This window comes from Phymastichus coffea, unplaced genomic scaffold, assembly GCF_024137745.1.
Source record: "Phymastichus coffea isolate CEN01 unplaced genomic scaffold, Cenicafe_Pcof_1.1 PCOF00098, whole genome shotgun sequence".
NCBI lineage: Eukaryota > Metazoa > Arthropoda > Insecta > Hymenoptera > Eulophidae > Phymastichus > Phymastichus coffea.
The window spans coordinates 526,636-549,518 of record NW_026706909.1 but is presented as its reverse complement, the minus strand read 5'-3'; the positions used below and the strand labels follow the sequence as shown (position 1 = coordinate 549,518).

General features: G+C 31.6%; 7 protein-coding genes across 14 annotated transcripts; 3 read left to right on the top strand and 4 right to left on the bottom strand.

The window, feature by feature from the left end:
* Positions 1-259: 259 nt before the first annotated feature.
* Positions 260-1,377, bottom strand: LOC131669909 (MIP18 family protein galla-2). Its single transcript, XM_058945109.1, has 3 exons — positions 1,180-1,377; positions 1,031-1,110; positions 260-856 (listed from the first exon to the last, which is right to left on the bottom strand). Exons 1-3 carry the CDS (start codon positions 1,298-1,300, stop codon positions 260-262), a joined length of 798 nt encoding a protein of 265 aa, XP_058801092.1. The 5' UTR covers positions 1,301-1,377.
* A 173-nt stretch (positions 1,378-1,550) lies between these two features.
* LOC131669894 (DCN1-like protein 1) lies at positions 1,551-4,836 on the top strand. Its single transcript, XM_058945087.1, has 6 exons — positions 1,551-1,693; positions 1,769-2,085; positions 2,439-2,652; positions 2,910-3,078; positions 3,153-3,366; positions 3,429-4,836. The coding sequence occupies exons 2-6, from the start codon at positions 2,083-2,085 to the stop codon at positions 3,591-3,593; spliced, it is 765 nt and encodes a 254-aa protein (XP_058801070.1). The 5' UTR covers positions 1,551-1,693; positions 1,769-2,082; the 3' UTR covers positions 3,594-4,836.
* A 107-nt stretch (positions 4,837-4,943) lies between these two features.
* Positions 4,944-5,996, bottom strand: LOC131669895 (uncharacterized). The gene is made up of 5 exons (XM_058945088.1): positions 5,873-5,996; positions 5,564-5,802; positions 5,344-5,505; positions 5,209-5,277; positions 4,944-5,146 (listed from the first exon to the last, which is right to left on the bottom strand). Exons 1-5 carry the CDS (start codon positions 5,994-5,996, stop codon positions 4,961-4,963), a joined length of 780 nt encoding a protein of 259 aa, XP_058801071.1. The 3' UTR covers positions 4,944-4,960.
* Positions 5,997-6,350: 354 nt separating this feature from the next.
* LOC131669978 (NADH dehydrogenase [ubiquinone] 1 alpha subcomplex subunit 2) lies at positions 6,351-8,597 on the top strand. Its single transcript, XM_058945230.1, has 3 exons — positions 6,351-6,537; positions 6,654-6,760; positions 6,833-8,597. Exons 1-3 carry the CDS (start codon positions 6,455-6,457, stop codon positions 6,913-6,915), a joined length of 273 nt encoding a protein of 90 aa, XP_058801213.1. The 5' UTR covers positions 6,351-6,454; the 3' UTR covers positions 6,916-8,597.
* A 100-nt stretch (positions 8,598-8,697) lies between these two features.
* LOC131669977 (pseudouridine-5'-phosphatase-like) lies at positions 8,698-12,176 on the bottom strand. 7 transcript variants are annotated; one of them, XM_058945223.1, is made up of 5 exons: positions 11,943-12,176; positions 11,366-11,686; positions 10,332-10,550; positions 9,121-9,353; positions 8,698-9,043 (listed from the first exon to the last, which is right to left on the bottom strand). In XM_058945223.1, the coding sequence occupies exons 2-5, from the start codon at positions 11,427-11,429 to the stop codon at positions 8,867-8,869; spliced, it is 693 nt and encodes a 230-aa protein (XP_058801206.1). In that variant the 5' UTR covers positions 11,430-11,686; positions 11,943-12,176; the 3' UTR covers positions 8,698-8,866. The 7 variants fall into 7 exon arrangements, with proteins under 7 accessions (XP_058801206.1, XP_058801207.1, XP_058801205.1 ...); XM_058945224.1 differs by lacking the exon at positions 10,332-10,550 and adding an exon at positions 10,057-10,275 and having other exon boundaries at positions 8,703-9,043; positions 11,898-12,174; XM_058945222.1 differs by lacking the exon at positions 10,332-10,550 and adding an exon at positions 10,057-10,275 and having other exon boundaries at positions 8,703-9,043; positions 11,943-12,174.
* A 284-nt stretch (positions 12,177-12,460) lies between these two features.
* Positions 12,461-15,705, top strand: LOC131669976 (ras-related GTP-binding protein C). Its single transcript, XM_058945221.1, has 6 exons — positions 12,461-12,867; positions 13,203-13,351; positions 13,414-13,957; positions 14,032-14,174; positions 14,318-14,466; positions 14,587-15,705. Exons 1-6 carry the CDS (start codon positions 12,865-12,867, stop codon positions 14,805-14,807), a joined length of 1,209 nt encoding a protein of 402 aa, XP_058801204.1. The 5' UTR covers positions 12,461-12,864; the 3' UTR covers positions 14,808-15,705.
* A 135-nt stretch (positions 15,706-15,840) lies between these two features.
* On the bottom strand, positions 15,841-20,975 carry LOC131669975 (gamma-tubulin complex component 5). 2 transcript variants are annotated; one of them, XM_058945220.1, is made up of 12 exons: positions 20,786-20,975; positions 20,265-20,690; positions 19,759-20,193; positions 19,487-19,691; positions 19,095-19,404; positions 18,834-19,030; positions 18,245-18,768; positions 17,901-18,189; positions 17,639-17,839; positions 17,494-17,576; positions 17,215-17,374; positions 15,841-16,640 (listed from the first exon to the last, which is right to left on the bottom strand). In XM_058945220.1, the coding sequence occupies exons 1-12, from the start codon at positions 20,855-20,857 to the stop codon at positions 16,594-16,596; spliced, it is 2,949 nt and encodes a 982-aa protein (XP_058801203.1). In that variant the 5' UTR covers positions 20,858-20,975; the 3' UTR covers positions 15,841-16,593. The 2 variants fall into 2 exon arrangements, with proteins under 2 accessions (XP_058801203.1, XP_058801202.1); XM_058945219.1 differs by lacking the exon at positions 15,841-16,640 and having other exon boundaries at positions 16,652-17,374.
* Positions 20,976-22,883: the final 1,908 nt, after the last annotated feature.

Below are 22,883 nucleotides of genomic sequence, written 5' to 3'. Positions count from 1 at the left end.
GATATTTATGTATTATCACTCTAAAAATAGATATGAAGGGTTCGAAATTGAAAGTTCTATAAAACAACTGTTATTATATTAAAATATTTAAAAACAAGTAGTTTTTACATATTTTTGCCTTCGTGAGAATTCAAAATTTCACTACTCATAATTAAATAATTTAAAAATTTTCACCTATATAATTCAGGTAACTGAAATAAATTTACCTACTTAAATTACAAATCTTATTTACATTTCAGTTTTTTTTAAATTAAGTGTTTTAAGTCGAATTCTGACAACAAGTAATATTTTCCTTCTCACTTTGGCAACAAGATAAAACATTTATATTATTTTCTTTTTCATTCTGACAACAAGATGAATCATTTACAGTAGTACTCTTATCCTCATTCTGACAACATTTAGATGAAACATTGACACTATCTTTATTCTCATTTTGACAGCAAGTGCTTTGAACATTTTCAGTTAAAGGTTTTTCCTTTTCCTTTACTGTGCTTCTACAACAGGATGATTCATTTGTACTGCTGGCATTTCCACAGCAAGTAGATTCATTTTCATCTATATCATCTTCCTCATTTAGATTATTTTGGATTAAATTTGTATCTAAACACTGCTCTATAACAGTCAGTAAGAATTGATTCTCTAATGCTGCAGCAACTCTTTCCTTATCAGCCAGTTGTTTGTTAACTGCATTTTCAGCAATATGAGTTCCGGGAGTAATCATGACACTTACTTTGAACTTTGGTGGGATCTTTCGTAATAACTGTGTTCTTATTGATAAACCAATAAGTGTTGCCATACTACAGTGTGGAATTGTTGGAGTGAATTTAACATTGATTTCATTGTTTTTATTGTCAACCTATTAAATACATATTTACAAACTTACTCAATCATATTAGTTGGCTAAAATATATTTTTAATTTGTCAAGAGTTCTGTCTTTTATGTTATCAATTAAAAATATTTAAACGAAGCAAATCTTTTGATTACGTATGATTAGTCACGAAATTTTATCTCATATAAGAAGAGACATACCTCAATCAAGCTTTGTTCAACAACATTTAACTGTTCGAGTGTTAATGGATGTTCAGGATCATTGATATGTCGTAGTAATTCTAAACACAAAATACATATAACTTTGAAAAAATTGTTTGTTTCAAATAACATAAACAAACTGTATTTACCAAAAATTCCACGAGCATCATACTCGCCAGGTTTCAGCGTTAAATTTTGCTCATCGTGTCCTAATTTGTCCTCGAGCTTTGGATATATCTTAGGATTTGGATTTTCTAATACTTTGTTCATTTTGAATTTTTGATTAAACAGTTATTCGATAAAAATAAATCAACGATTTTCAACGACAATGTGTTTCGCTACGAGAGCACATTACTTGCTTTGTTTTTTATCAAGGTTATGAAATGGTAGTTACTCTGCTTTACCTGCATGAGGTAAATCTGCGTGTCTTTACTTTACATATAGATGGCGGTGAGACGCTGACAGAGACGCCGATATAAATCCAATATCATAAATTGCGGGTCTTCTTTTAAATCGCATGCGTAGTGTGACGTCAACATTTTTAATTTTATGATTTGACTCCCGTAGATTGGCCAATATGATTGATTAACTAATACTGAATGTGATGTTATATAAGTAAAAGTGAAAACAAAGTAAAATGTACAAGTCACAATTACTTATGAGGTACATTGCTTAATTGTCAAATTTCTAAACACAAGAAACGTCTATTTAATCGAGTGAAATTGATTTATTTTCCAGAAGCACTTCCATAATATGTTATCAGCAGTTAAAAGTTTAAATAAAATTCAGACAATCCGTATGATTGATCCATAAAAGTGATTCGTCCTTGAACCAAAGGAAAAAAGCAATTTTCATCTATAAATTTCCGGGAACTGCGCGAAAGTCTCGTTGCGCATGTATAGCGTATATAGTACATACATATGTGTACGTGTGTATTTCTCTCTTTCTCGCTCTTATGTTGGATTTCGATGGTGGACATGCGCATATTCATGTCAATAGCGTGAGGCAAAAATATTTTGGCTTTCGGGGGCCCAAACATCTTTGTTTTAAGCATGGTAAGTCGCATTAATCGTCTATTAATATTTTATAAATCTGCATCGATCATTTCACGAATTTTCCATTATATATGTAATAGCAACTCGAGTACTTTGTCGAATCAACCGCGAGTTCTTTGTGCACTGAATAACCTCTCAACATTCGACAATTGCAAAAAAACAAACGTTATTTTACGATTGTCATCTCTCGCTTCTATTTATACTAATGGTCGACTTGATTTTTTCCATAACTATTTATTATTCAATTTGCATTTGTTAAATAATTGTTAGCGTATTAACGAAATTAGAGTTGTTGTTGCAGGCAAATTCGAAACTATTTGCAAAGTATTAATTTTTTCGCTTCCTATTTACAGCATAAATTAAAATTTTCCCAGCGGGATAAAGTAAGAAAGTTCATAATGTTTACTCAAACTGGAGAACAGACTGCCATTTATTGCTTGGCACAAAATGATTGGAAGTTGGATTTGGCAAGTGACAACTACTTTCAGAATCCAGAAGCTTATTATAAGGAGCCTAAAAGTTCTGTTGACAAAAAAAAGCTTGAGATTCTCTATAGCAGATATCAAGGTAATTAATCAATTTATTTGTCAATTGGGCACTATATTAATAAATGTCATGAATTTTGCAATGTTCCCACAAGGATATAAGTCATAGATTTAGTCAATTTATTGTTTACAAGCTTACAACTTATAAATAATGCATTAATGCATACAAAGTAACCAAGTGGTTCATGTCTTTCTTTAGAATCTAATTTGGAGAACACTATAGATAATCCTATGCATTGGCTTTCTCATGTCATCAGTTAAAAAAACAATATGTTTTAGATTCATCAGATTCAAACAAAATCTTAGCAAGTGGCATAATGAAATTTTTGGATGATTTGGGCCTCACGCCTGAAAGTAAATTAGTATTAATCATAGCTTGGAAATTTAGGGCAGAAGCGCAATGTGTGTTTACTAGAGATGAATTTATGAATGGTATGACAGAGTTAGGGTAAGTTTTATTTGTAATCTGAAATTTTAAAAGTTTTTATAAATTATAAATTATATTCTTTTCTTACTTTATAGGGCTGATAGCGTAGATAAACTTAAGGGGAGGCTAGGTAGCTTAGAATTTGAATTACGGGATCCTTTAAAGTTTAAAGATTTTTACCAATTCACATTCAATTATGCCAAAAATCCTGGACAGAAAGGAGTTGAGCTTGAAATGGCTATTGCATATTGGAATATTGTATTGAAAGACAGATTTCAATTTTTACCACTGTGGTGCCAGTTCTTGCAGGTATGCATCATTAAATTGATTATGAGTTTAAATATGATTCTAAAACAATTTGGTACTTTTAGGAACACCATAAGAGATCGATCCCTAAAGACACGTGGAACCTGCTACTGGACTTTGCATTGATGATCAATTCAACAATGTCAAACTACGATGAGGAGGGAGCGTGGCCAGTGCTGATTGACGACTTCGTTGAATGGGCTCAGCCATTGATCGGCCAACCTTCTTAACGCCACTCGCTATTGATTCACCGGCCAGCTACGAAATATTTTTCATACCATAGTGTCTAAAAAGAAAACAATATCAAGAGGAGGAAAAAATTGCCTGTTTCTCACGATCAACATTCTTTTTTCTCTTTGGCAATTTCTGCACTTACTACGATGTTATGTGTGCATGTGCGAAAATTTAAAGATTACGAGGTAGCATAATTTTTTCTTTTTTTTTCGCGATGTGTACCACTATTTTATGCAATTAATCATCAAATTACAACAGCCAGGATACAGAGCAAATTCGGTTGATGTGTTCATTGTTAGAAAAAAGTTATGAAAAGATTATAAATTTATATTTTTTTAAAGAAATGTTCTGTAGTACAGATTGAAAGACGGCTTTTGAAAATTCTATTTGTTTTTTAAAGAAAATTAATCATTCTGAATTTTGAGAAACAGTTACCAAATAAATAATTATAATTGTCTTAACTGATTTATTTATAATCTCAACATGAGAGTGGAATACAGCAAACATATACACTGGCTGTGATGATAAAAAAAACAAAAAAAAAACAAAAATGTTTGAAAAAAACAACTTGACATTTTTCATTTTTTCAGCTTTGCATTTTTTAAGTTTAATTTATAGAAGAATACTTTTCATCTATTTATACCTGTGTAAATTGCTTAAAGTAAATTTGGCTATATGTAAGAATTTCACGTTAATGAAAAAACGTTTTAATTGGAATTTGTTATATAAAATAGTGCAGAAAACACAAATATATATATAAATAATTAAGAGCAATGTAGATTTACTGCAAACAGATCTTCAAAAATCGTCAAGTATTTATATACAACTATAATGCAAGAATAATGAAACTTTTTTTGCAAAAATTTTACTTCACATAATTTTGCTAGTGGTTTCAAAAGAAAAATGTTTCTGTCTCTTAATACCGTACATAATTTAAGGAAAAACTACAAAACTACTTTAAAGATTAAGTTTAGGTGAAATAGCCCAATCAAGAAATCTAACAGGTTTTTGGTTATTTCAGGCAGAATATATATTAAATGAAATTTGTATAAGTAAAAGAAGCTTTGAATTGAGTCATCTTTGGAAACGATTAATTTGGAGAAAAAAAAATGTATTTCAACATCGTTTTAATATAAGTGGTTTTAAGAACCGTTAGAAAGCTTGTAAATAATGTAAATAAACGTGTCGTTACATTTATCTGAAATAAACAGTTCAGTATAACTGGTCTAATAAAGTAATAAATTTCAGTGATACACAAATGTCGTTTTCATTTCGTTCTAAATCTACTTTATTTCATTTATTAATATTTTCGATGATTTTACAATATTTTAACATTTTTCAAATAAGTTTGGCGTTTTTTGTTTTAATAATTAATACTTTTGCTTGTTGCACTACACCTACATTCGCGACAGCCATTCGATTTTTTAGGCTGTTGCTGTTGGTAATATAAACAAGATAACTCATACTGGTCAGCAACCACTTGGTAGCAATTGTGTATAACATCCCTTATATACCATTTACACAATTCTTCTAAATGCTCAATTAGCGACTGTAATTAAATTTTATTTGTTGTAAATATTTTTACGAGTTATTGATATTTTTCAAACCTACTTGTGCCACTACTAATCCCCTATTAGGATATCTTTCACTACTGTGGCCATGAGAGTCAAACAGAGTTACCTGTCAATAGTTCAATTTCATTACTACCTTAAAAGCCTTTATTTGTTGTTGCGAAATTATTGATACCACTTTAATTTGTTGTTGGAAAGTGAAAAGTATTGTTCTACCACAGGTGATCAACAACATAAATAGATTTTGTGACTTAGGACACCTGTACCAGTCATAAAGAAATACTTTAATATTTCTGAATAAACTACTGTCTAAATGTTCATGGAAAACTTGAAATTTCTGTAATGTTGAATTAGTGTTATAGTATAAATTTGTAATGATAATAAAAATAACTTACCCATTCTTTCAATGGACTCAATTTTTTGCCTCCAAACTGAAGAGCTTCTTCTGCATTTAAATACGGATCTGAGATCAATTTATTTTTTATAATGTAAGAATGTATACTGTTGCCTTCTATTATTGCTTCAGCTATTATCGCGTTAAACGGTGAAATACTATCAATACTTATAATTTGCAAGTCTAATTGACTGATGCGCTGGGCTACTAGTAGACAAATTAAAGTGCATGCTTCACTAACTAATGAAATAAAAATAATTTAAACCTTTATTATGATGCGAGGTTGCATGTAAAAAAATTGAGAACTGACTTTCTTGACCAGGTGGATAACGACTTTGTGTGAATTCTGCTTGGTACCAATATACATTGACTTTACCGAAAATTTCTTTTATGTAAGCAGGAAAACCTTTGTCAAACAGTGGTAGGTGTGACATAATTTGAAGAAAAAAAATTTAATTTTAAAAATACGAAAATTGTTAACGTGAATAAGCATGAGTTTATGTAAACTTGTCAACTTTGAATTTTGAACATCTTAAGATGTGATTGAATCACATTTACTGAAAATGTTGTGAGCGAAGCATATTTTTGTATTTTTTTTTACTTAAATAATTTAACCTTCCATTTTTAATCAAACATGATGTTGACTGTCAACTAAAAAAAATCATATCGTTGTATTGAAATTTTCCGCCAACTACTCTAGTCAAGTAATCGAATGATAATTCCATTTTATATTGATTATAACAATAATATATCATAGCTATAAATTATAATTTAATTTTTACTTTACATTTCTTCTATAAAATTATTAGGCTAATCTAACATTAGAATTCAGACATAACCATTTTTCACTCCACCAGTACGAGGCTAGCAGAAGCAATAAATTCCTGGTAAGATGGCAGGGTTTAAAGTAGCTTCAAAAATTAAAGAATTGAGATTTTTGATGTGCCAAACATCAAAAACAAGTGAAGGAGCAAGGTAAACAAGTATTTACAATTGTATTTTATATTTGCATAAGTGTCTTTGTTGTCTAATTTTCGTACAAATTAGTTTGTAGGTTATAGCACAACTTTCAAAATACATTCTATTTTCAGGAATTTTATTAATGATCATTACATCAGTTTAAAAAAAGCAAATCCTAAACTTCCCATCCTGGTAAGAGAATGTTCAAACATTGATCCAAAGCTTTATGTTCGAGCCTGTGAGTAGAAATTTGCAAAACATTGTCAGTTGTGATTAATGACTTTTAATATGATTTGTTATAATTTTACAGTGTACGGCAAAGAATCATGCATTCCCTTAGCAAACATGAATGTAAATGATATTATAGAAAATCTACGTAAAGCTGCCACATGATAGTTTATTAATTAATGATAAAGTATGTACTATTATTTATTTAGTTTTCAAATTAAATAAAATAGCTTGTTTACAATTAATTGGGATCAATTAATATAACTTGTTTCATTTAAAACAAAAGCAACATTTTTTTTAAATTGTTTATTTTATAGTTCAATCAATAGAGAAAAAAAGTGATCATTTTAAACAAAAATTGAGAAATGCAAAAATCTGATGAAAATGTGTCAGGTATAATTTAAGCATATAACCTATGTAAAATACAATTCGAGATTTTTCATAAGTTTTTTTATAAGAGGTCAAAATTTGCAAGAACAAGTTTTTCAAGTCTGCAAGCTAAGGTATACATTTTAAATGAAAATGTTTCAGATATAAGTTCTAAAGAAATGAAAAAGGATATAATTAGAGCCGTCGGGCGATTTTCTTTCGTTAGTTATTGCAAAAAGTACCAATAACCTTCGAAAATGGCTACTTTTAATATATGGAATATGTATTGCAAATAAGTTACGTTTTTTATAATTTTTAATACTTTTAAAAAAAAGTTTTTATGAATCGAAACATGATACCTCGTACGATTCAATGTTAATTAGCTGCTGAAATATTATAATTATTTAACTATAAGAGGTGACTAAAGTACGTAGCTGTATTTTTAGTTGTCGAAGTTATTGAGTTGTTGAAACATTAATGTTTATATTTTATTACTGGCAAATGAAAACATTAAATTTCATTCCCTTATTTTAAGCTTGAAAAAAATTAATGTTTTTTTACGTTATACATAAATATGTTTGCGATTTCCCTATATATTGTAGAAATTAGTAACTTAACAATTAATGCATTATTGTCGTATAATGCAATATTATTTATTATATAAAGAAATATCGTTTAATTTTTCTGAACGCATCAGTTTGAACGCGCGATTTCAATTTTTTCGAGCGCCAGAAAGTGGGCGGGTTAAGTCACCCCATCATTGCACCTGTCCCTTGACTTTATTTGAAACCTATATTTATAAGTAAAAAAGAGTTAAAATTTAGGAAATATTGCGAAAATTTAAAAAAAAAAGCTTAATTCTTGAAATATCAAATGCCGCTGCATTGATCATTATCGTAATTTTTGCAAAAACTGTGCGAAATAAAAATTTTTGTTTTTTAAATTTCTGTCGTAACCCTACCCCAACTATCAAGTGAACTATCTTGCAACTCAATCCCTTCAACCAGAAAAAAATTACAGCTACGTATTTTAACCACTTCTTAGTTAACTAATTAGAACATTTCAGCAACTAATTAACATATTCAACCGCACGAGGGATTATTTTGTTTAAAATCATGAGCTTCCTCTTAACAACATTAAAAATAGAAAAAAAGTAATTTTTATAATAAATATTCCGTATGTTACAATTGGCCATTTTCGAGGGTCATTGGTAATTTTTGCAATAACTAAAGAACAGAAATAATCATACGACGGCTCCAATTGTACTTTTATCATGTTTCTCTACAACATATCTGAAACGTATTCATCCAAAATGTATGTATATTGTAGCTTGCAAATTTGAAAAACCTATTTTTACAAACTTCAATCTCTTATAAAAAAAATAATACGAAATCTCGAATTTCATTTTATGTCGTCTAGTTACATTATTCCTAACATATTTTCATCATATTTTTTAATCCCTTAATTTTTGCATAAAATTTCTTTTATTGATTGGATTATTAAAAAATATGTTAATATTGTGCACATAATTTAAGAATACAGCAATAATAAACAGAATATATTTGATTTTATTTTCATGTAACCTGTACAATTCATTTTCTTATCATACTTCATAGAAATACAGATCTACAAAAATAATGTTTGACTGCATTTAAGAGATAGCTCTTATTTACAACGCAGTGTTTGTGTTAGCAATTAATACATTTTTCTTATAACTTGAGTTTCTCTAATAATTCATTTATATTTTCTAGTCAAACTTTGGTAAACCAAATAATTCAGGCTTGAATTCCATTAAACTTTTCAGTACTAATGTTGCTTTCTCAGTGTATTTTTCTGGTAATGCTTCATCAGGTACCATAACAGCTTGACAGCCAGCATCAATTGCAGCTTGAACACCATTTGGTGCATCTTCAAAGACAAGACACTGAAATATATTTTTATTTTTAATTTATTTGCTTTAATTTTGATAGTATGCTAAAATCTTAATTTTAATTAACTCACTTTGGATGGGTCAGGTACATCAGAAAACCGTTTTGCAGCAACTATAAATATATCAGGGCTAGGTTTCCCATGCTTGACATCTGGATCAGATCCCCCAAGTACTTTGTGTTCAAATAGATCAAAAACTTCCTTCAAATGTCCAGTCTTCAGTGCAAAACTTTCAGCACTGGAACTTGTCGCCAGTGCTATAGGAACATTATGTTTTTTCAAATGTCGCAAGAGTCTTTCAGCACCTATCAACATAAATTTAAAAATATACATTACTTATTACAAATTGTTAATTCAATTTTTTCAGTTTTAGCATTAAGAAGCTACAGTATGCAATTAAAAATGATGACTGGTGCCAAAATATGCCAGCTTGGAATGTCGATTTGAGATCTCTTGATAAAATATTCTGAAAATTTGATAAGAGAAACTACCTAATGCAGTATTTTGCTGAAACACTTTTCTGTAAAGTTGAGAATAGATGTTTGCTACTTTTGTTTGCAAAACTGTGAAAATGTATCATGTTTTATACATGTATTTTATTTATTAATAATTTTACTCTGAAAAGAAGAGGCAACATTCAATTTAAATTGACTGCAAGTGGTTTCAATGATTGCATTTTGTTGCTTTTCTGCACAGGTTTATAATTTGTCCCAGTGACATAAAGAAGCAATTGAAATTTTAATTCCAGAGTTCACCAATGAAATTATCATAATTGACAATGCCATTAAAACCTTAAGCACAATCACACTTGTCAATAAAAGCACGTTTAATTTAAAAATTATAAAATAAAACAGAATTAATTATTCCTACTTCGATTAATGAATGTTTAATGGAAAGTGAGCATTTGAAATTTTTTGAAATAAAAAACTGAGTAACTATAAATAAAGAAACTTGCGAAACAAAAATAACAAAACAGCAGTTTTTTGGAGCAAATATTACGTCCTTAACCTGGCATCATATTAACGTTATGGAAAAATTCTCTCTGCAAGCGATGGTAAAAGTCCTGAAACTCATCTATGCTCAATGGCAACTTGTAATAATTTATAATGAGTTCTGCACCAACACGTTCTGGCCTTCCCAGCACTTCAAAGGCCAGGTCTCCCCCATAACTGTGTCCATATTTCTCACAAATAGATCTGTATATTTTCTTGTAAACCGATTCGGAATCTGTACAGTACAAAAAGCAAAAAAAGCAAATTAAAAGTCATGAATATTCAAATTACCTGGTAAAAGTTTAGTATGTGGAAACAGTTCATTGTAGCCTTGCTGCAGAGCTTCAGATAACTCCTGTGGTTGCATTGGCAGCTTGAAAGTTTCAATCATGTAACTTATCAGCTGGTGTTGGTGGAAACCCATGGTTTTACTCTTATGTTCCCATGTGAAGACTTTCTCATAGGGACTAAGAATACGATTAAAATTCTCTGTATAAAGCTGTTCAGTATCTGCGAAATGAGGGTAAGAGTATGTGGCTTAGGGGTTGCATAAAGTTAGTTTACAAATGTGACATTAGTTGACTGTGGATGCTGGTTGGTGTTTTTACATAAACAATGAATAATTCACAACATTTTATCATTTTATAAATACTTAGTATTTTTATTATTACAAAAATTGCATCAAAATCTCATTTCAAAAGGTCTATCCAAAAGCTTTTTACTGTTACTAACAATCCAAGATATTGCATCAGACTGAAAAAAATACCTAAAGCTTACTTCTCCCAAATTTAAAAACCAATATTAATAGTAATATGCTAATTCAAAGATTTACCAATTTTCAAAATGCTTAATAAACCATCCTTAACGCTCCCTTACGACATCGCATTAACTTCAAACCAGTTTTTCCGCCGTAGATTCAAAATCACGATCCGCAAATAAATTTTGATGAAACAATTGCATATTAACAGTAATCTTTCGAAGATATATCGTAACATACCCCCTTTAGTGGCAGACAATATAATAGCGCAACAGTTATCTCATATTTGTATCTATATGCACGTGTACCGCATTACAATTGCAAGTAAGCTCTTTGCGCCGAGCTAGCAATTTAAGGTAGCTCTCCACCAGGACGAGTCGTAAGCTCTATTTGCGGCGCTCACTTCTTTACAACACGTGTAAATCGTTAAATCAATATCATGCGAAATAATTAAACTTGCGCGCGTGAGTGAGGCTCGTGCTGTACGTCACGGAAATTCACCAACAAGCTTACATCATGTAGAATCGCGTAAGGGAGTCAGATAAAAACATTTAATTATATGAATTACCTATTAGTAGACCATCCATGTCGAAAATGCAATGAGTGACATTTTTGAATTGTTGGTCAGTCATGGTTATATCTTGGAGATGCAGTTTTTCCAAGATCTCACAGGAACGTAATCGTGAAGCGCGCCAATACACTAACTGCTGTCTCCTACTGCGCCGGGTGGTACGGAAGAGAAACGAAGGTCGTCAAAGCTTATTTGCAGTACGGGTATCCGGAGGGGATGGAGTGGGAGGTCAACTATGCGAGCACGTGGTGAACATGCGTCGATTTATTTATCTTGGCTCGCACTGCGCATGCGAAGGACTATGCAGCTAAATAAAAACTGTTAAAAACATTTGTGTAAGCGTTTCAATTGTCATTATCGCGCAATTTGGACTTAATTATTAGAATAATAATTAAACCCAAATTGCGTATTAGTACATAACGATACAAGCGCAGGAAAGTAGATTCTTGTCTTTCGTGGTATTTACGCCCGAGAGAAGCGAGGGTGTAAAGACAACAAAACGAGACTCTTTCCCGAACATATATTGTACCGTATTTTTTAATACGTCGTGGGAAAAGTATGATTTTCAACGCACGCTCTCTGCTAAGTGTTCGGGAAAGACGCACTTTGCACACGGAGTGTCGAAAAACTTATAAAGTGACCCACAGAGAGCTAGAGTCGTTGCACTTTATGCAGGTAAGAAAAAGAAAGCACAAAAATACACCACGTGGTATCTTCGAGAGTTCTCTTCGGAGACTGCTCTTCAACTATTAAAAGAGAGGGAAAAGCGGTAGCGGGGGCGGGTGCCTAAAAACTCCTGGCGCGGCACTCGGCAGTATACTAAAAATGCTACTTCCGTACTTCGCGTCGGCGCGTAGTGCATCATAGGCTGTGAGGTAGAGTTGCTTCGCACAGGGCTCGCACGATTAGACGGACGTTTTCACAAATTTATCACCTTATTAATTTTTTATCTCTTAATAATTATTAATGATGCTCAGTCTAATTTTGTCGAATTTTGTAGTTATGTTAATATCAACAACTAATTTACTGCTAAAGTTAGACGTTTTATACTGAATTCATTTGTTGACTAGAAACTGTAATTAAACATGAAATTCTATTGCAAGCCATCCACGTTTAGTATTAACTCCATATTACCAAACACTAGAAAAACAGTGATAGTATATATAAGTATATTATTTTTTTCGTCAATAAAACCTATCATTCAAACTCCAAAGCGCCACTCGTAGACGTCACATCTTTAGAGGCGCATGCGTTATGCAGCACACACACGCACATAGAACATCACGCAGTTGGCCTCACTTTTATTTGAATGTATGAGTAATGGCAGCTCGACTATACGATGTGCGCTCAGGGCGATGTATCAGCATCATAAGATTTTTGACATAAGGCCATGAAGTAAACAAATGCGCTGCAAAGTGGTTGTACATCCATCGACTGCCAACTAAATAATTTGCCTTTGGGTTCCTTTCTACCGTAGCTATCCTGAGAAAATCACGATGGTAAGTCGCATACAAATACTTCATGCTGCAGTCTTAATATTATGTTTGTTGACGAGGCTGTTGTCGCTATCTGTCAAGCTCTGCAATTGATAACGCGTTGTTGCGCCGAAAGAGAGAAAGAGAGAGAGCACGCGATTAGAAGCTTTATATTTTTAGACACGACTGTGTGTGCGTTGATATAATTTTCAATAAGTTACTACTCATACAGATCGCCCGATGCTATTAAATTATGAAAAGATACTTTAAGAAAAACAAGGCAGGTTGCAAGATTGCATTGCTGCATGACTTTTAATTGCTGACCGTTTGGATTTTTTCTTTATTTTCTTGTAATCTAGGATGACGATGACCAGTATCAGACTGGCTATGATGTTGGATCTTTTCCCAAAGATTTTGGCTATACACCCTTTGATGGAGATGGAGAGGGTTCTGCTGGTCCACTCACTGGCGATCAGAAACCTAGAATACTCCTGATGGGTCTGAGGCGGTATGTTTGAATGTTTATAGATGAGTGTAGGAGATATTGATTTTTGTGCATGCATTATTTAGGAGTGGTAAGTCATCTATACAGAAGGTGGTATTTCACAAAATGTCACCTAATGAAACACTCTTCTTGGAGAGTACCAATAAAATTATCAAAGATGACATCTGTAACTCAAGTTTCGTGCAATTTCAAATTTGGGATTTCCCAGGGCAGATTGATTTTTTTGATCCTACATTTGATAGCGATATGATCTTTGGAGGCTGTGGAGCACTTGTTTTTGTCATAGATGCTCAAGACGATTATATGGAAGCTTTGAACAAATTACACTTGACAGTTACAAAGGCCTACAAGGTCAATCAAGCTATCAAGTTTGAGGTGTTCATACATAAAGTTGATGGACTGTCGGATGATTACAAGATGGAAACTCAGAGGGATATACATACTAGAGCAAATGATGATTTGATTGATTCTGGATGTGATCAAATACACTTGAGTTTTCATCTGACATCAATTTATGATCATAGTATATTTGAGGCATTTAGCAAAGTTGTACAAAAACTCATACCACAGTTACCAACTTTGGAAAATTTACTCAACATCCTTATCTCGGTAAATACAGAATTACAAGGATGTAAATGAAAAATGTAATAGTTCAAATATTGAGAAAATTTTCAATTTTCCAGAATTCAGCTATAGAAAAAGCTTTTCTGTTCGACGTAGTCTCGAAAATTTATATTGCGACCGACAGCTCACCCGTGGATATGCAGAGTTATGAACTTTGTTGCGATATGATTGATGTCGTAATCGATGTATCTTGTATATACGGGTAAGTGTTGTAAATGAAAAATAAAAAATCTGCACGATAAATAAGTGAACTCGTTTAGTTCTCTGTCGCAAATTGACGATAAATTACCACGTACGTGCAATAAGGATCGTGATAATAGTTTGTTTTTGTTTTGATGATTTTAGATTGAGGGAAGATGTGGAAGCAGCGGCGTTTGACAGTCAAAGCTCCAGTTTGATTAAGCTGAACAATGGAACTATTTTGTATTTGAGAGAAGTGAACAAATTTCTTGCTCTTGTTTGCATTTTGAGGGAAGATAATTTTGATAGGCAAGGTAGGATCTCGACAAGCTAGATAAAGTTGTTTCTATTTCTTTTTTTGGAAACGTATTTTAACTCGTAGTTTTTGTTTCAAACACTGTTTAACTATATATTAAATTGACCTTTTTTGGCAGGTGTCATCGACTATAACTTCCTCTGTTTCCGTAATGCAATTCAACAAGTTTTCGAGCTACGCAATAAAACATTGGCAGCTGCAAATGTAAATGTAACCAACCATTCAACGTCGCCAACAACGAGCAACAGTGCAATCCCTGAGCCAGGACCAAGTACTAGTAGTGGAGCATCTCAATCGCAACCACAGCCTAATGGTACGGCTGTGCTTGCACAAAGCTAACCCGCGAGACTTGCCGTTCGTGTCAAGCTCGACTTGTTCGGCAGAGAGACTTTTTAAAGATTTCGTTGTTCGTGTTGAACATATTAATTCAGAATCGTGTCGTTTGTTCAGGATGAACGCTATTGTTTTTTTTTTGCGCTGTTGTAATCATACTTCGTAATTGAATTACTAATGAAATTTTTGAATAATGATAATTTTTAAGTAGATAAGGTTATTGATTTCTTGTGGTACGATTCTGATGGTAAACTGTATTAACTAATTTGTCAAATTATTCGCATTTGTTTACAAAAATATCAATAAGCATCAAATCAAAAATTTATTCGTACACACCGGTAAGAAATTATTTTTTTTTATTTTGTAAGGCTTTGTCACTGCGTTAGATTCTTTATCTATCCTCGCAGATGCAAGTAGGATGAAAGAACAATAACGTTATATATTATTAGCTTGAGCGATTTAAATATTTGCGAAAGATTAACTGTATATATACAAGTAATATATTCTATGTGTGCGCGTTATGAGAAAGACTTTGTTTTCGTTATTTTTTACTTCAGAAATTGTCGTCGCTGTCGTACTCTTCAACATCAGCGAAGCGTGTACAGTCATAGCCGTTTGTGTCTTGACTGAAATGTTAATTGCAAAAAATGTATTCTTCAAACATCGGAAGTATTAAGTTCATTAAGTCTATCCGACAATGTTTGGGATTAAAAATCATGTATCCGATAAAAATTTTTACGTGTCACAGAACCAAAATTAGTAAAAAAGTTACAGATAAACGTTCTTAAATAATATATTACTAATTTAAGTATTTCATAACAATATATTGTCATCTTGTATATTTTTCTAAAAGTATAAATAAATGGAAAAGTCTTTATGTATAGTATATGAGTATTAAATTTTTTCTAAATGAATGAATTAAGTAAAACTTGTAAATGAGATAAATTGTAATAATTACCCAGTTGTCATTCTTAACGAGAGAGACAAGACTTCTTTCGACACTCTTTCAGTGATTCCTGAAGGTGGAAAACTTTGGTGAGCTATCTCGTTGAAAATGTTTCGTCCCAGATTTGTGATATGATCTTGTACCGAACGAAATCGACTTTTAATTCCAGGAACTATTGTTAGTAGAAGTTTACCTGGAAACGATAGGAATAAAGGAAGAAAGGAATATAAATATTAAGTAATCTTTGGTAGGCTAAACTGTGATTAAATTTACGTTTTCTATTTACTATATAAAAATATAATTATTTAAATATTTGATACAGTAAATTGTTACAAATGTTTTGATTTTAAGCTGGAAAATAAATTTACAATATTTTTCATAAAATATTATAATATAAATATAATTATATTAAATATTTGTAATTTTTTTTAAAAGCGAATTGAAATAAAATAATGATAGATTGGTTAAAGGACGATGGAAATCTTAATAAATTACTGTGTTTTAGTGCTTTGGAATTAAAAAAAGTAAAAACATACATAAGAAGAAACTTTATTGTACCTACATACAAAATGTGTGAAATAATATATGCAAAACTGGATGAATAAAGAATGTGTACAACAAATGATTCTTGAACTGCTGATGAAACTTTCAAAGCAATTAATTATATTTATACAAAAAAAAATTCAAATAAATGAATCTCTCTTGCAGGAGTGTTAGATGATTAGCTAGGACAAAAACTCTTTTCGTCGATGAGCCGTGGGCACAAAATATGCTATATTTCTACTCTAATACTAGATTATATGAGTCGAGGATTTATAATGTGTATTGCATATTTGTGCCGCTATGCTAAGTCGACGGCATACTGCAATTAAAGGCAGAACTCAAACCAGTCACTGCAAACAGGGTAAGAAAACAAAAAATATATATTATTTATTAATATATGATTTAAATTGAAATATGATCACGTGATGTTATCTTTCGTACAATAAATTGCAAAAATTAATATGATGAATTTGTGACTTGCATTTCGTTTTTAAAATTCATTGCACTTTTGATAAAAAAAATAAGCACGTAATTTCAATATAAGTCAATGAAAATCATTACGATTAAAATGGTGATTTTCTTTCAGCTCTATCTACGACTTATTTTTTTAATCAATTTTATGTGCTGTTTTGTATTTTAAACATAATCGATCGAAACACTTAAGAAGTAAAATTTATTTATCTTGGTGTTAAAAGGTGATCTTTTTTCATTTATGTTTACGGTACCTTGACATATCGATCTGAAACGATATGATTATAGCGTTTCTCTACTTTTAAAAATCATGTTTCTTTTAGCCATGGAAGTACACTCACACAAAAAAAATTTTTCGCAGAAAAATAACCCTATGCTAATCTTTGATCATAACAATTGGCGATTCAACGATCACGATGTACTGTAGAAACTCGGCAGCGATCTCGGACTTACGGTAATCAGCATCCTTGTGCTGCACTGCATTGTGAAGTCCAAGTGCAAGGCTCGTATGATGCTTCACGTAATCGTTCTCTAATTGATCCAAAACTTTACCGATAAAGGATAATGATTTGGGCGACCAGTTACTTCGGATATCATCGCACATCTCCAGTAGCTTTTTTCGTATAATTATAATCAATTAGAATATTGTCATGAAATAAAAAATTTTTTTATTATATATTTTTATTTATTTATTTCATTTTTTTTGTATATTATCAAATTATTTTTACTTACCTTGTGTATTATTTGAGCTAGATCCTTAAACTTTTCAGTTTGTAAGCAATGTTCTTGAACGTTGTCTAAATATTCGTTGTGCACTAAAAATTGGAAATAATAATTATCAAAAAAGAAGTGAAATATAAAAATCAATATGTCCTACCAGTAATAATCGTCTCTAAATCATTAGCCAATGATAGAGATTTATCTAGCACTGATCCTAAACTCAATAATACTTGACCAGAAAGATAAGCGTGAATAGAACCAATCGCATGTAGAAGCCAAAATCGCAAGCTTTCAAGCCTTCGAATGTGAAAGTGTTGTATGATATCACGCTTAGCGGCCGTGTCTGTTCCTTCTAGATCTAAAATATGCAATTCAAATTTTTATTATTTTATAATATTTAAAGTTAAGAAAAAATCTACCGGTAAACTGCAGATTATTTAGTGTCCAAAGTGCCCATTTTAGTTTCAATTCAAACCTAAAAACTCGATTATACTTGTCGAGTGCTTCATCATTGAGTAGCATATTGCTAGGCCAACCAGCGGCGTAATCAAGCTTAACACCGTCAATAGCTTCGAGAATTTTAGTCGTACGTGTATTTGAAACTGTTACCGACCATCGTGAACTCGAGTCAGGCCATTCTTGTGTAAGAACTTCTTCCAGGAGACAACTTACGTAATAAGCATTGTTCCACATGCTTCTTGACTCGATCTGAAATTAAAATTTATTAAATCATTTTTTACGCGTTATTGAATGGAGAAATTACCTCTGTAAAAATGAGTTTGCAGAAATTATTCATAACATGATTTGTTTCCATCATGTAAACTGAACGCATGAGCTTCAATTGAACTTCCAATTTATATTCACGAACGAGAATTTCTTTCACCAACTTACTAGCACCTGTGAATTTCATTTCTAAGACCCTCGAGATTCCGTATTCAAAGATTCTTCTCCATGGCAATACGATTTTCAATTTAGATAGAAAATCAAACAATTTGCAATTTTCTATATCTGGCTGACTAGAACTGAAGTTTATTGCATCGATGCTGTCTGTACTTTGATCTTCGAAAATAAAACTTTCTAAAGCTTTTGTAAGAAATGGATTGTTTGATGCTGATACTTGTTGGATTACACTCTGCGCTATTTCCGAATCGTAAGTCGTTCGAACAGGTACTTCAATAATTGTTAGTGGTGCCGCGTCAGTTGTGTCAGTGAATGTTAGGTAATCATATTTTGAGCTTTTATTGAGAATTTCTTTAAAATACTCCTCGCTCAATTTGTTTCTTGCAACTGAAGTGGTAAAACATGTTATTTTCTACAATAATTTTTTAGATATAGTGGTCGTGCAAAATTACCTTTCTCTTTGTCCATCATATTCCAGAAATCGGACATGCGATCCAACGTCACAAGAAGTTCGATACTACGACCGAATTGATACACTTTGTGTACCAAAACATTCATTATTGGATCTTTAAGGCATAACGGATCAAGTTCTCGAAACGTAAAACCTTCTAAAGGTCTACTATCTTCTCTAGAGCAACTTTCAATGGTTCTGAAAACAAAATTTTTAATTAATTTAATAATAACCTATTTTGTTTTGAAAAAGTAAAACTTACTCGTTACACTTGACAATGACGAACTCATCTCTCCAATCTTCTAATCTACCTTCACTTAGCCAAATGTCAACAATATTTAAGTATACAGATAGACTACTAAGATACAACATGGCACATAGATTTATTGTTTCAATGCTATTAGAGTCTTGCATTTTGAAGTACAGTTTTGACAAGAGTTTAGAAGCACACTGCCAACTATTTAATTTTTCCCAGTCTTCAGTGACGTTTTTATGAATTTTATAAATTAATTTTAATCGATTAAGATACTTTTCTAAACTTCTTGATATAACAAGAAATGTTTTTTGGTCGTCTACAATCAAAAATTATAGAAAAAAAAAAATATATATATATATATATATATAAGTAGCTGTAAAATAAGTAAAAAGACTTACTTTGGGTCATTAATTCTACTTCCACTTCAACAAATCCTTTTTTAATATCTAATAGTTCTTGCTGTAGAGCTATGGCATATGCTTCATAAGTAAGTGGTGGTTTATAACTATCATTTTGCTTGAATAGTTTTTCAAGGAACAAATCTATTTCTCTGATCATTGTAAAATATTCACAAAATGGAATTAACATATTTTTAAATGCTACCTGTACAATGAAGCAATCATTGAAGAAGCTTGATAGATAGTAGAATTTAAATGTAGTAAATACTCACTGAACTCAAACTTGGTATTGACACATCACGTATAGAGAAATCTTTATCATTTTCCTCTTGAAATATAGCCATTGATGTTGGAATGTGAAACATCCACAGTAATTCTCGACATGCTTGATACTCACTTAATGTACCAATGATTTTATTGCTTCTCATGATGTTCTTTCTCCAAATTTCATAAAAATGAGCAGTTTCAAACTCACTCGCAACTTTATATTGGTGCCAATCGAGTTCATTCCACCAAGTATTCTGTACATTTTTCTTCAACCAGTTTTTGGATACAATGTCTTGTGGCAAACTATTTGAAGTTTTGCTATCTGTAACTTTGATTGTATCTGCTATTGTGGGCAACTCATCTTTTCTTGATGTGGATGCTTTTTGATTGCTCTGTATCGAGAGATCTATTTGGCCATCATTCTCATCAGTGGACCAATCCTGAAATTAATATACAATAAAATTTAAAGGTGGAAAATGTTTATGAATGAAAGAGCTTTAAATGAACTTACACTGTCACTGTCACTTTCATAGTTGCAAAAAAATTCTGCTTGACCTTCCTTTAAATACTGTGCCCAGTCAATCTCCTCAGACATGTCATCCTCAGCAGTGATAGATACATTTTGACTTCGATCTCGACTTAGATATGAAGTACTAACCTCAGACTTATTTGTTTCATTGGATAGATTTAATAGCAATGAAAGCAGAGACCATTGTAAGTCATATTGAGGATGTCTTTCAAAATCAAAACTCGTCAAAAAAGTTCGCACCAGTTCTTGAAACTCCTTCGCAACGTCGTATTTCCCGTGGATGAGAAACTTCTGAGTGATCTCTTCGATTTCTTTCTTGACTGCATGGCTGTTTACTGACAAGTAACGGTGATGCTTGATTTGAGACAAGGCAAAACGTTCGCAAATTTGAAATCCTTCTTCTCCTTCCTGTAATATACGAATTTATAGCTTGAAATATGTATAAAATGGATTGCTTTTTCGGTATAGGTTAATAAACTGAATCAATTTTTATATAACTCGACCTCGAAACCACTGATTGCGGCAATTAATAATTTCAGATCATTGTGGATATCTATCAGTATCTTTGTACCCATTTTTTATTCTTTTTACATTTTATATAAAGCACTGTATTTACAATAAGTAAACAAAACTCTATATATATATACATTTTCCATTTTTAAAGAACATCAAAACCTAAGGTGTTTTCGTCAATATGAGCTTCAGTTTACTGGACATAATGATCTGGCAACAGCGCACCATTTTATGAACGTATTGACGTTAGGCCCCAGTCCCATTGGTACACCCAACGTGAATTGAATCGCGACCCCCCCCAGTTAGGTTGGTAGAGTGCTACTTTCAGTCCGTAACGGTGGTTTTCAGATCGGCCATAGTATAACGCTCGTTCTTGAATTATATAATTAAAACCTAAAATCAAATAATCATGCATCTAAATTCATTGTTTGCAAACAATTAATTTTAAACCTAAAAACAAATTAGTAACGTTTTAACTTTTTATCGTATCTTAAAACGAATTTTCATTTTTGAATATTCCCGCGGTTTTTTCGTTCCGATGCAACGACGGAATTCTCATACCAACCTAACTGGGGGGGTCGCGATTCAATTCACGTTGGGTGTACCTATGGGACCGGGGCTTTACACACAGGAAACTGCAAAACAAGTTTTTATAGGTAATGCATACGATGTCATCCACCAAAAATATTCTTTGATCTAAAATTGTGCTAAAAAATTTAATTTGTAAATTAATAGTAAATCGTGTTTTCAGGGTTGTATAATTCTACATTAGCTAATGTGGGACTATATACGATTCACCTCTGCACAAGTTCATTTACTAGCAGTCATCAACTTGATGATAAATCAACTCTGCAAACACAATTTGCTATTAATTTACAATAATTAAATTTTTTAGCACAATTTTGAATCAAAGAATTTTTCTGGTGGATCAATTACGGTGTGTAAACTAAGTTAAAAATCGAAACTGAATACTTGCATTACTGACAGACATTGGCATGCACATAACATGTCAGTATGTTCAAAAAATGGTGTGCTGTTGCCAGATCGTTACTAGCCAGTGTAGTGAAACGCATATTTTCGAAAACACCCTTAACCTAACTTGAGTTTGCGTATATATATGTAGTAGGTGTCATTTTCTATACATATTAAATAAGCAGACGACGTACTTAGAGTTTTTCAACCTGAAAATGAACAATACACAGTGATTAGAGTGAATAGGTATTATATTACAACAGTTAGAGTGACTGATTGATTGGTGATCGATGAGCGAAGAATGATTATATTCTTAAAATACCTGAAGTTTATTAAGATTGTGATAATAAATATACACCGATATTTATACTGGACATGTAAAATTATTTTTATAGAAAATTTTCAACATATATTTTGTTATGAAATGAGAAATTTCATTTTTGTTTATTGAACCTACATATTTTGAAATTGAATAAAAAATCTAAAGAAAGTAATCTTAGAACCAAATAACAACTCACAAATGGATTATACTACCAAGATTTTTTTATCGATCCCGATTAGATTAATTACGTCATTTCTTACTTCCGAAAAACTCTTGTTATGCACAATTAGATTTATTAATTTATTATTTAGTATGTTTATATGCGGTACATTTAGAAATCCAACAAAAATCGTACATTCTTTTACATCTTTCATGCTTATCTGGAAGAAGCAATTTTTTTCAATTTAATTGATTTTTTTATGTAAATAATTAATTTCAACTTTACAAGAGCAACATTTGATTTCCACGATACGATACATTTTTTACATATTACTGTGCATAACAGTAAAACCTCGCTAAATTTTGCTAAACTTTTGAGAATCAACATATCAACCGAACCTAACATTACTAATGAAAACTGTACTTTATCTTAGCAACGTAAAAGATTTTTAAGAGTTGTGTATTTGAGTAATTATTTTTATAAATTAATTTTCATAGTGGTTGCTGTAAACTATTAAGGAAAACCGAGATCTGGGCAAAGCAGCAACAACTCACTATCAGAAATTCTCGGCTGTCATGAAGGTGCAGTCCTAGTGCATTTTTATTTCTTTCATTTAAATCTTTGGTCGCAATCT